Source organism: Paramormyrops kingsleyae, chromosome 9 (genome assembly GCF_048594095.1).
Source record: "Paramormyrops kingsleyae isolate MSU_618 chromosome 9, PKINGS_0.4, whole genome shotgun sequence".
NCBI lineage: Eukaryota > Metazoa > Chordata > Actinopteri > Osteoglossiformes > Mormyridae > Paramormyrops > Paramormyrops kingsleyae.
The window spans coordinates 10,748,894-10,760,947 of record NC_132805.1 but is presented as its reverse complement, the minus strand read 5'-3'; the positions used below and the strand labels follow the sequence as shown (position 1 = coordinate 10,760,947).

The 12,054-nt window shown below is 49.4% G+C and overlaps 1 protein-coding gene across 2 annotated transcripts in view; it reads left to right on the top strand.

Annotated features, from left to right (window-relative positions):
• rbms3 (RNA binding motif, single stranded interacting protein) overlaps positions 1–12,054 on the top strand; it is a 150,071-nt gene that overhangs the window by 21,467 nt on the left and 116,550 nt on the right. The window contains exon 2 of one of the 2 annotated variants that reach the window (XM_072716314.1): positions 11,620–11,774. In XM_072716314.1, the coding sequence (XP_072572415.1) occupies positions 11,620–11,774 (155 nt within the window). Of the gene's footprint in view, positions 1–11,616; positions 11,775–12,054 lie in introns of both variants that reach the window. The other variant, XM_072716313.1, reaches the window with a different exon arrangement.

The window sequence follows — 12,054 nt, the reverse complement described above, 5'->3', positions numbered from 1 at the left end:
GTGCGCCTCAGGCTCCAGTGGGGGGGGGGTTTGCAGTCCTCCATACACAAGTCGGCGTGATAAATCAGTCCGTGCACCTGGGAAGGGCAGCATGGACGCCGTCGCTCTTGTGTTTCCAGCATCCAAAGGAAATTTGGCAAGAAGCTCATAAAAATTCATTAAGTGCTTTTTTAGGAGACTCGTGCGTCTCGAGAGTGTTCTCCCATGGGAACATGAAGTTGGTAGTTAAAGGCTGTCTGGAGAACGGATGCAACTTTTAATGACACACCTCTCGTTCTAATGCTGCCTTTTATGTGCATGCGTGTCCGTGTTTGTATGCAGTGCAGACATGTCTGTGGATGACTGTGTCCATCCCATCAGCATTCCACTGGTGTTCCAGCTGGACCCGTGTCTGAGAGCTAGACCTGCGGCATCTCGTGGGTGAAGCTGCTGAGTCCTGATAGGCTGAATCTCGTGGGGGAGGCCCCACATCCCCACTTGCATTGGTAGGCCTGACATCAGGGGAGTGCCCTGACAAACCATGCCCCGCACAGTTCTGGGATCTGTTTGTCTCTCTTGTGTGAGAAAGCAAACAAACAAACAAAAAAAGATTTTTAAAACTTCTAAAGAATGTAACCAGTTGTAAGCCTGGATCCCACATGTAAACATCTCAGGAAAACAAAGAGAAGCAAAGCCTCCATTTTATTGTATCCGTTTTCCCCCTGACTACTAAAGAGAACAGGATTGACATCAGTAACACTGAGAAATACATTGAAAACTGTGTAGATCTCTGTGCAGATTATTTTAAAGCTGCAGGACAGTGTCTGTGATGATGAAGATCTGTGATCTTAGAGCTGCAGGAAAATCTCTGTTCTGATGATGATCAGTGATCTTAGAGCTGCAGGACAGTCTATGCGTAGCTGATGATCAATGAGCTGCAGGACAGTCTCTGTGCTGATGATGATCAGTGATCTTAGAGCTGCAGGACAGTCTATGCATAGCTGATGATCAATGAGCAGCAGGACAGTCTCTGTGCAGCTGATGATCAGTGATCTTAGAGCTGCAGGACAGTCTATGCGTAGCTGATGATCAATGAGCTGCAGGACAGTCTCTGTGCTGATGATGATCAGTGATCTTAGAGCTGCAGGACAGTCTATGCATAGCTGATGATCAATGAGCTGCAGGACAGTCTCTGTGCAGCTGATGATCAGTGATCTTAGAGCTGCAGGACAGACTGCAGGTCAATCGATTAGTCAATCAATCCATTTTGTTTTGTATAACGCATTTATGCAACATTACATTGTCTCAACGCACTTTACATTATCCCTGCCCAAAGGCTTAAGTCACTATATGCAATCACAGTCTTCTCAGAGGGACACTGAGCATTTTTTCTGAAATGTGAAGTGGGATCATAAGTTCTTTATAAAATCTCCAGAAAGGTGTTGCGTTAAGAGTAAGTGAGTGTTTTGTTTGTTTGTTCCTTCATTCTCACTCCTCGCACCAGATACCCTTGTATCCCGTAGTTTAGCCAGTAGAATTGGAGCTTTGCAGCCTTACTGGGTTCCTGTCCCCCAGATCCCATGCTCTCCCTCGATTTTAATCGTGTTTCCCGCGTGTACATTTTTCTGCTGACAGTACCTTCGCTCTGTGACTGTGTCCTACCTCGTCCACACATGGCCTTCCCTGACCATCCCACACAGTGGATTTCGAGTAGAACTTTGCACTGTGCTGCTGCAGAGAATGCTTGATGAATTGGGACTCTTCCACATGTGCCATCTGCTGCTGACACTGAGGTATGACCAAACACACTTTTCTACCAGGCAAATGCTCCCCCCCCCCCCTTGTATTTATATATATATATAGCCATCGATCTCTCAGCGGCAGGAATAGGCACCGCTGGGTAATGCAGAAACACAACATAATGCTTTTCTGGGGCAGCACAGAGATGGGTGCTACTGCTCAAGTTACTTTCAGAGGGGGTTAGCTTATTCAGGATGAAGAGCACAGACCCTAACAGCTGTAATGCCTCCCAGCAGCTGAGAGGAGGTGGGGTAGGAAGGGGGGTCTCTTGCAATCCCTGCATCACACGAACACCCCTGCGGGGCCCCTGCGGGGCCCCTGCGACTCTTCCGGACCCTGGGTACTGAAAAGTTACTGAAAAGTCCAGGATGAGGCATCCGTGCTGCCTGCTTCTCGTGACATTGGGGTCACGTCGGCGGCAAGGCATTAATCCCGGGGTTCCTTCCGTAAGCAGGGGGTTTGTGTGTGTGTGTGTGTGTGTGTGTGTGTGTGTGGGTTAAGAATATATTACATTTTGGATTGCATACATGTACCACAATGTGATAAAAACCTGATACTTTGACATGTGACCATTTTTCAGGTCCCCACAAAAATCTGTGAATGTAATCAAACAACTAAAAATGCTAGAACTCATATCTTATTTGGTTACTTATGGTTATGGTTAGGGCTGGCTAGGGCTTAAGGTTGTCATGTTGGGATTAAGGTTTTCCCCATAGAAATGAATCGAGAGTCCCCACAAAGATATAATTACAAAGCTGTGTGTGTGTGTGTGTCTCCGTCCATCACCTCTGATGTTCAGTTATGATTTATCTCTTGTGGGTAGAGTATGCACGTGTGAGGGAGAATATCTCATGTACATGCACACACACACACACACACACACACCCATACACACATGGAGACACACACACCCTATCTCTCTCACACACAAATGCACGCAGACAGAACAAGGGAAGACGGCAGTGGGGCAGGATGTGAGGGGCACCCCTGGCACGACATCATGTTGCCCGGGTGATGACCTTTCCCCAGTCGCTCCGTTCCCTGGCCTGCGTGAGGGAGGCTCTGCAGGTCGATCCGGCCGGGCGCTTAATCAGGCAGATTATATATGGCATTGTCCGCTAATTGCCAGCGTGGTAACAGCAGCCTCGCAGAGGTGATGCCTGCCTCTCAGATCCAGCTATGTCTCTTGGGTGCTTGTAGTGCCACTTGGACAGATTTGCCCTGCGCTGGACCTTCCCAGCAGGCCGCATCCTGGCTCTCCCTCTCCATCCTCCCTTGGGCGTCTTTCCCTTTGATGTTACATGGGCTCCACATTTGGGAAGGGGGGGGTGTGACAGGCACTGTACCGTAAATAAGCAAACCCTGCTTGGTCCCCCCACCATCTCGTGCAGGCTGAGTCACATGCCAGATGCATACAAAGAACGCTTGGGTGTGAAGTTCATTCTCCGAAGGTGAGCTCCTCCCAGCTTAAAGAACCTCTTGCAGCTACAGAGTGTGTATTTACTGCAACATGGGCATCAAGGAATGTCACTCTTTGACAAAATGCCATATTTTGTTGCTACTCTGATATTTTTTAGATTGTATTTTAATTGTAGGAGATATATGGTAAAAAAGTGGGAGTACTTGCTCTGCAAGTATACAAACTACACTGTTCATTGGTCCATTCAAATGGAGAGGCAGGTATCCAACCAGGGGAGTGTGGTGCCAGCAAAGGCTCGCCCACTAAAGAGCGGCACCACTTATTGGTGGAACCTGCCAAAGGACACGCCCTTAGTTCCAGCTAGAATGGTTGGTCTAGCAAAGGATTCACCCACTGTACTCTCCACCTACCCAGCTGCAAGGTTTCTCCTCATCCTCCAAGCCTCCATGGTCTCCACTATGATAGCAGTCAGAAATGGCCCTATGGGAAGTGTGAATGCTCTGAGGGGTCACGTAAGTTTAGTAGGATCGGGGGAGTCACATCTCTCTCTGCCAGTTAAACAGCTGCACTTGCTTAATCCTGGGCAGAGATTTGTTTATCTGAGATGATGTTGGCTGTGCTGGGCTTGGTGCCACCATGGTTTGGGTTGAGCGAACACTCTGGGAGGTAGAGATAGCATGGGATATGTGGGTTTCAGATCCAATACAAATCAAGGCAGACTCATAAACGTAAACTAGGCACACAATGTGGATGCCGGTCAGACATAACTAATCACTCAGAATTATATGCGATCCACCTACTCTATCTTGATGACCCCCTGAGGAATGTTGCTGTTGTATGATAGAGGAAGCTCTAGAATCTTCCAAAAGCCCTTCCCTCTGGCCATTTCTGGCAGTTTGAAATCTCAGTACATCTCTAGAAATTCCCACTCGATCTATGAAAGCAGTGTTTCCACCCTGTCATTTCCGATATACCAAGAGACCTCCGAAACACCGGGGGCACCATGCAATTACCGTTCCCTCCGTGCACAACCTAAAACTTCTACAAACATGTAGCAGCCTAGGTGTAGTAATGACATAATTAGTCCTTCCCCTAACTCCTGATTTTTAGGAATGTTGCTCCCTGTGGTAGTGATTATTTTTAAAATCCTTTAATCCATAACGGTGTGTAGCAGTAGAGAGTTGCTGTGTTTAAAGCACGGCCCGTTGAACGCCGCAGCGATGACACTATGGTTGGCTTGTTATTATCGCATGCACGGCCGCAGTGAGGCTCAGGCAGCCCGCCGCGATAATTGGCCGGGCGTCTATCCTTCAGACTGCCTCAGTGGTCAGGCGTGTAGCTGATCCTCTAAGCATCGAAGCTCAAAGACTAGGCCCAATTAGCGATGCGGAGCATCTATCCAGCCAAAGAGAGTGCCGGCCTTTGTAGGGTGACCTGGCCAGAGATAAGCCGGGGGGATTGGGGAGTGAGGAGCGGGGTAACTGTCAGTCAGTCAGGGTGGGCGGGGGGCATCTTCACAGCCCTGCGGAGCCTGACTGTTTGGTGTTTCGGGAAAATATTATCATCATTAATATTTTTGAGAATATATACTGGGCAATATCACTGTAGCATGCAACTCAAGCTAAAAGACTTTTGTAGGACAAATTTGGTGTGAGCCAGTGGGGGGCAGGGGGGGGCAACGTGTGGGTGATCCTGACTGCGCCGACTGACTGCCACCCCCTGTGCCTACAGCCACCTTAGCTAATGAAACTCAGCTGACCCTGATTGGACTAATTACTGTTTTCAGGATAAACTGGGTTAGCTGGGTAGCAGCTCAGTCTGATGTCTTCTCCCAGGTGTGGCCCGTGTGTGTGTGTGTGTGTGTGTGCGCGCGTGCGTGCGTGTGCGCGTGCGTGCGTGTGCGTGTGCGCGCGCGCCTGCATCTGTGCTGTGTGTCTGTGTGCGCACTGTGTTTTTGTGTCTGTGTGTGCGTCGTACGCTGTGTGTGTGTGTTTGTATGTCTGTGTGTGCGTCGTACGTCTGTCTGTGTCTGCGCTGCGTCTGCGTCTGCTCATGGGCTGAGTGCCCTGCTTTGTTTCTCTCCCTCTGGTGGTGCTTATCTCAATTGAACGCTCTTTTTGTGTGATTGGAAGAGGTCTCCTTCCAGCTTTCAGTCTGGTTTCACCGTAATGACGTCTGTGGACCTCATAAACTGCTGCACATGCTTAACATACTGTGCCTGAAACCCTTATGAAGCAGCTGAATTGTTCGCAGCAATTAAATAGCGCAGCTTGTGTGGTCAGTGCTGGCCTTCACATGTGTTAAGCTTTGTGGGTCTGTTAACAGTGGGCCTGTTATGACGATTCTGCTTTCTACTTGAACTGGCACACTGGAGATTTAAAAAGAATGAATGATGCTTCATTTGTACAAATGCAGTTATGTTGGAATGTTTCTTTTCACATATCCCATCTTGCTTTCCTTGATGCACACACGCACACACACACACACACACACACACTCACGCACACTCGAGAGAGAATCTTGGGACTTTGAATGCAGGATCAGACCAGTTATCTGGCATATCTTGTGGGGCCAGGGGTCGTTTATGAGGACGATATGTATTTAAATAGAATGATCTGAACCTGGCAACTTTCAAAAAGCAAAATGATTGCACAAACGAACAACTAGTTTAAAATGTAAGTAGATGATCGGACTGGGTAGCATTTATATATCAGCGCTTGAGATCTTGTCATGGTGGATGGCAACATTAGCATTTTGACAGAAGTTCTCTGAGTGGCTGCTGTGTGTAGGCATGTGTGGTGCGTGTATTTATTCAGTAGGAGGTGAACCCTCCCTCGCATTCTCCCCCACTGACCCTGGCATTCGGTATGTACACAACGTTGACCCAGTGTTCCCTTAAAGTTATGATTGGAACGCCCAGATTTTGTCATTTTGGCTTCTAGGTTCTAGATAAATAGCAGCCTCCCCTGCACTGAGAGGACCTCGGCATTGCTTAAGCACTGGAGGCGGAGCTTTGCTGGTCACATGACCTCCCCAGCCTATCAGCTTGCACAGACCAAGAAAGCATGTCCATGTAGCATGAACAGGCACCGAGGAAGAGTTGTGTGTACAAGTGGCTGTAGATTTATAGATATAGTGTCTTAATTAAATTACGCCCAAGAACTTCTGATGGCCAGTGCTTACTTTTGCTAGCTTTGGAATGCATGCTCCATGACTTAATCCCCCTTTTGAGTAATAATATGCCATCAACTTCATTAAAACAACATAAAAACTGCCATCCTGTGATGAGCTGCAGTGTCCCCGCTTCTGTGCGCGTTAATGGTGTGGCTATTCAGCTTTATCAGTGAGGTGGATGATCCAGGCAGCTGCCGTCTTCCTGGTTCCCTGGTCCGTCTCCTGCGTCGGATTTACAAACGGGCATGAGGCATGTATGCAGGGATTTTTTCCCCAGATAAATCCATCTCACTAAAGATCGCGGAAAACATTCACGCATCCAGACAGTTTTGTCGGGGTGCAGTTTAACGGCGGCGATGCAGCTTATGTAAACATTAAAGCTGTCAAACAGCTTAAATTTTTAATCGGCGCTAAGCGCGCAACTTCAGAAAGACGTCTGCCTCCCGTGCTTCTCGTGAGGCTCTAAGACATCCCTGTCTCACAGCAGCTCTGGGTATCGCGGTGCATTTCAAATCGTTTTCGTTCAAACAGCCGATGACTTGGTACGCTTTTTAAATAGCAACTTGGTAGCTTACTGGCATTGTTTATAAGCGCTTTGTAGCTGCTTGCGACAGCTCCTTCTGAAGGGGGCTGCGACCTGTTATGAAGTCTAATGAGCCGACGGTATGTGACAGAAACACTAACGGTGGGCTAGTGCAGTGCGGCCGTATGATGGGTTGATTTTGTTTTTTACTCGTTAGGAGAAAACCAGTGATGGAGGTGATGGTGTACTCCTGCTAAAATTTCAGAAAAGCAATTTAGGATTTCAAAGGGATTCTCAGGTCACTTTTTGGTGTAGGACACAGAAGCCTGATTGCTGTTGAGTAAGATCAAAGACAACCTGATTTCTCAGCTGAGATAAAGTCTGAAATTATGCTTTATTTGCCAATTGCATAAGTACATTGGAAATGTTTCGTTTTGCATCTGCCGTCATCACACATACATGCACAGGGGCCACAGGCAGCCCAGAGCTCACATCCCATTAGGAGGAGCTGAGGGCCTCATTTTTGCACACAGACACAAACGGAGCCTCAGGACAGAGAGAAGCTGCAGGCTCCGCTGGCCCAGTGCAGGGAGGACAGTGTGGCTGTCCTCTTCCATTAGGAGCTGCTGTGGGGCCCCAGGCGAGAACAGAGAGGAGACTGGGACAGAACACGGCCCTGACAGTGCAGGGGCCCGAGCCTAGAGAACAGAACAGGGCCCGGACAGTGCAGGGGCCCGAGCCTAGAGGACAGAACAGGGCCCGGACAGTGCAGGGGCCCGAGCCTAGAGGACAGAACAGGGCCAGGACAGTGCAGGGGCCCGAGCCTAGAGGACAGAACAGGGCCAGGACAGTGCAGGGGCCCGAGCCTAGAGAACAGAACAGGGCCAGGACAGTGCAGGGGCCCGAGCCTAGAGGACAGAACAGGGCCTGGACAGTGCAGGGGCCCGAGCCTAGAGGACAGAACAGGGCCAGGACAGTGCAGGGGCCCGAGCCTAGAGGACAGAACAGGGCCCGGACAGTGCAGGGGCCCGAGCCTAGAGGACAGAACAGGGCCCGGACAGTGCAGGGGCCCGAGCCTAGAGGACAGAACAGGGCCCGGACAGTGCAGGGGCCCGAGCCTAGAGGACAGTGCAGGGGCCCGAGCCTAGAGGACAGAACAGGGCCAGGACAGTGCAGGGGCCCGAGCCTAGAGGACAGAACAGGGGCCCGAGCCTAGAGGACAGAACAGGGCCAGGACAGTGCAGGGGCCCGAGCCTAGAGGACAGTGCAGGGGCCCGAGACAGAGCAGGGGGCCAGTATAGAGGACAGAACAGGGCCAGGACAGAGCGGGGACCAGCAGCGTTTTCACCAGCTTAGCGTATGTTTGATCTTAGCCTACGATTTATGTGAACTGCCCCTTCGTTTGAGTTTACACGCTACTAATAAATAATCGGTTGCACCACGCAAATAGTTTCAACGTAGCACTAAGTTATGATATAATTTTTACGCAGCCTTAATATTAGGTGTAGTACACCTATACGGTGGTCCGTCGTGACAAAAAGTGGTGAAAATGGCACAAATGTGAATAACCTAACAAACCTTTTTTTGTTTTTAACTTGTAATAGTATAATGTTAGAAGCGATAACTAGAATAATTTGTTACCTTTTCTGCTGATTTAGGATAAAACAAGGCAGTCGGCTTGACATATCAACCTTAGTCTACTGAGCTAACATTAGCTGACAAGCTAGAGAAATACGCCGTTATTTGTTTCGCGTGAATCCTGTTTGTATCTATCGGGCTCAAGTATATCATATAGCAGAACGACTGTCAAGCACCTAGAATACATGTCTGTCTAACTTTACCACAAGTTTGATAAACAAACGAGTGATATATCAGACCCTGGTTGCTCCCTACGGATCCCCCCCCCCGTACGTGAACCACGGATTAACTGCAAAGTTTAACCATGATAGTGTGATAGGGTTATTGCCGCTGTCATTTTTAAAACTTAAATCGTTTTTCACAACGAGAGAATCCCCCGCTTATTTGTAGGACACGGGGAATTTTAGACTTTCTGTGAGAATGCAATAGCATGATAGTCGTGGCATCTTTAGGGGAATCTGCTTCACTCCTTCGCGTGACACATGCGTCACGTGTCTAACTACAACTTCTATCTTTCCAAGATTTATTTTGTGATCTTGAGAAAACAACTTTTGCTATATTAAAAAGTTGTGATCTCAACATAAGACAGAAAAAACAATGATGTATGTCCTCTATGGACTTTGGTGCGATGCAGAGTTGCAGTGAAAAGATTCAAACAATGCAGTCTACAGTATGTGTTCATGTAAACGGGAAGTTCCTCGCTTTGAGTTTTCTTTCTGTTCTTTAAGTAATAAATGGAAAGCAAAGTTATATTTGTCTTTTTTATTTTTCGCTAATCCGAAAAATGATCCGATCCGTGACTCAAATAATAGATATGAGCGGAGCCGTGAGTTTTGAAATCCGTTGCTCCCCTAAACCAAACACAGTGAGCGCCCTAGCTAACACACTTCTAACATCGCACCCTACACAGCACATTACGGGTTTCATTACCGCTGTGTTTTAAACAATTCTCATAAATACAGAGTAAACAAATCGGTAGCTATGTATAACGCAGACTCAACAAACATGTGGAACAGCCAGTTAGTTCTGGTAATATCAGAAAGTGAAATCGATTGGTTGTCCAAAGCGAAAACGTCAACCTGTGTGACAATATTTTTATTTAGTAGCTACTAACTATGAAGTAACTTAGGAGCAGTGCAAGTAGGAGCAGTGCAACAGACTAGTTAGTCTAATCTAGTTAGTCTAGCTGGTTTCAATGTAAGACTTAAGGTACACATGACACCCGACTTAACGATCGAACTTACACTGAGATGGTGCAACCTACTGCTGGAGAGAGCGGGGGCCAGGACAGGGCGGGGGCCCGGAACAGAGCGGGGGCCTGGACAGGGCGGGGGCCAGTATAGAGCGGGGGCCCGGAACAGAGCGGGGGCCAGGACAGAGCGGGGGCCCGGAACAGAGCGGGGGCCAGGACAGGGCGGGGGCCAGTATAGAGCGGGGGCCCGGAACAGAGCGGGAGCCTGGACAGGGCGGGGGCCCGGAACAGAGCGGGGGCCCGGAACAGAGCGGGAGCCTGGACAGGGCGGGGGCCCGGAACAGAGCGGGGGCCCGGAACAGGGCGGGGGCCAGGACAGGGCGGGGGACCGGAACAGGGCGGGGGCCAGGACAGGGCGGGGGCCAGTATAGAGCGGGGGCCCGGAACAGAGCGGGGGCCCGGAACAGAGCAGTCCTGGGACTCTCCTCCCCTCCTCCTCTACCATCCATACTCCCTTGTCTTTCGTCTTTCCTTCCCTGCCTTCTTTACCATCCCCATCTAACCCCCCATCTCCCAGAATCTGTCTCCAGTGACGGCACCTCCTGCCACATACAGGTGACACACAGCTGTAAAAATACAACTCAGAAAAAGCCACCAGGGACACAGACCCCCATCAGCACCGCTGGCCCCTGGCAAACATGCTCTCCCCTGCCCCCCCCCCCAATGTGAGCGGCCGGACTCACAGTTAGCACTTCCGGCTCCAGGCTCAGCTATAACAGGCCTTCTCCCCGCAGCCAATAGGGTCTCAGAATAAAAATAAAAAGCAGTATTAATTAGCCATGTTGCAGGGGCCGCGTCCCTCCTGGGGCAGCCTGAGGGGATGGTGAGTCATTCTGATTAAAGTAATAGAACTGCTTAAAATAAAAATAAAGCAATCAGGCAGGAAGGAACACCGGCGACACAAACTGCCCAGTGTGTGTGTTTGTGAGTGTGTGTGTCTGTGTGTGAACATGTGCGTGTGTATGTGTGTGTACATGCATGTTTGTGTGTGTGTGTGCATGCATGTTTGTGTGCATGTGTGTGTGTGTGCGTGCATGTTTGTGTACGTGTGTGTGTGTACATGCATGTTTGTGTGTGTGTGTGTGTGTGTGTGCATGCATGTCTGTGTGCATGTGTGTGTGTGTGTGCGTGCATGTTTGTGTGTGTGTGTGTGTGCATGCATGTTTGTGTGCATGTGTGTGTGTGTGTGTGCGTGCATGTTTGTGTGTGTGTGTGTGTGTGTGCATGCATGTTTGTGTGTGTGTGTGTGTGTGCGTGCATGTTTGTGTGCGTGTGTGTGCATCCTGAGGAAGGGAGTGAAGCTGAAATTGTGGCCTGAATAGGGAAGTTAGGAAACAAACTGCACTATCAAGTCATGTTACCCCCCCCCCCCCCCCCCCCCACCCCCAAGGGCATTGATTTGCTAGGAGTTCCGGACTAGCAGGGTCACATTTTAAGGATGCAGATAAATCCGGCTGCCTGCCTGCCCTGCATTTCAGCTTCAAAAAGAGCCCAGACTGACCAGTTTGCTTCAAACAGAGGAACACGCATTTATCTCCTAGCACTTCATCGGTGCTGTTCCGAGGCCTGTGCCCAGCCATATATGATGGATGGAATCATAGCCCATTGCCCTTGGCTCAGAATGTGTTTGAGTTTTCAGTATTTATGGATTTATATAGCAAGTTCTGTAGGGTGCTCCGGATGAATGGGTTGTTTATATACGTGTTGTATATACTGCCATGCATTATATATAACTGTTTATGAGATACGCTTTACTGTACTCCTGCTGTGCACGAACGGCTGTGATTGAGCCGCTGGTCTGACGCAGGCCCCTCCCCTCCTCTCTTGCAGCAGTCTTATGCTCCTCCCCCTCACCCCATGGCCCCACCCAGCCCCAGCACCAACAGCAGCAGCCACAGCGCAGCTGAGCAGCTCAGTAAGACCAACCTGTACATCCGAGGTCTGCCACCCGGAACCACGGACCAGGACCTGATCAAGCTGTGCCAGCCGTAGGTGTCCCGCACGTGTGCACGCATGCACACACCGCCTATCCGTGCAAGACAAAGTCACTAGCAGTCTCACGTTGATTTTCTACATTCTGTTTTTGCTTTTCCTATTCAACAGTAAAGCTCACAACCAATTAAAAGGAATATACTGTAAGGTGAATTGTAAAATCTAAATGGACCTCAGTGTGTAACAAAGCAAAGTCCCTTCTGATTGACTGTCAGCCAGTCCAGGGTGTCCCCTGCGATGGACTGGCGTCCCATCCGGGGTGTCCCCTGCGATGGA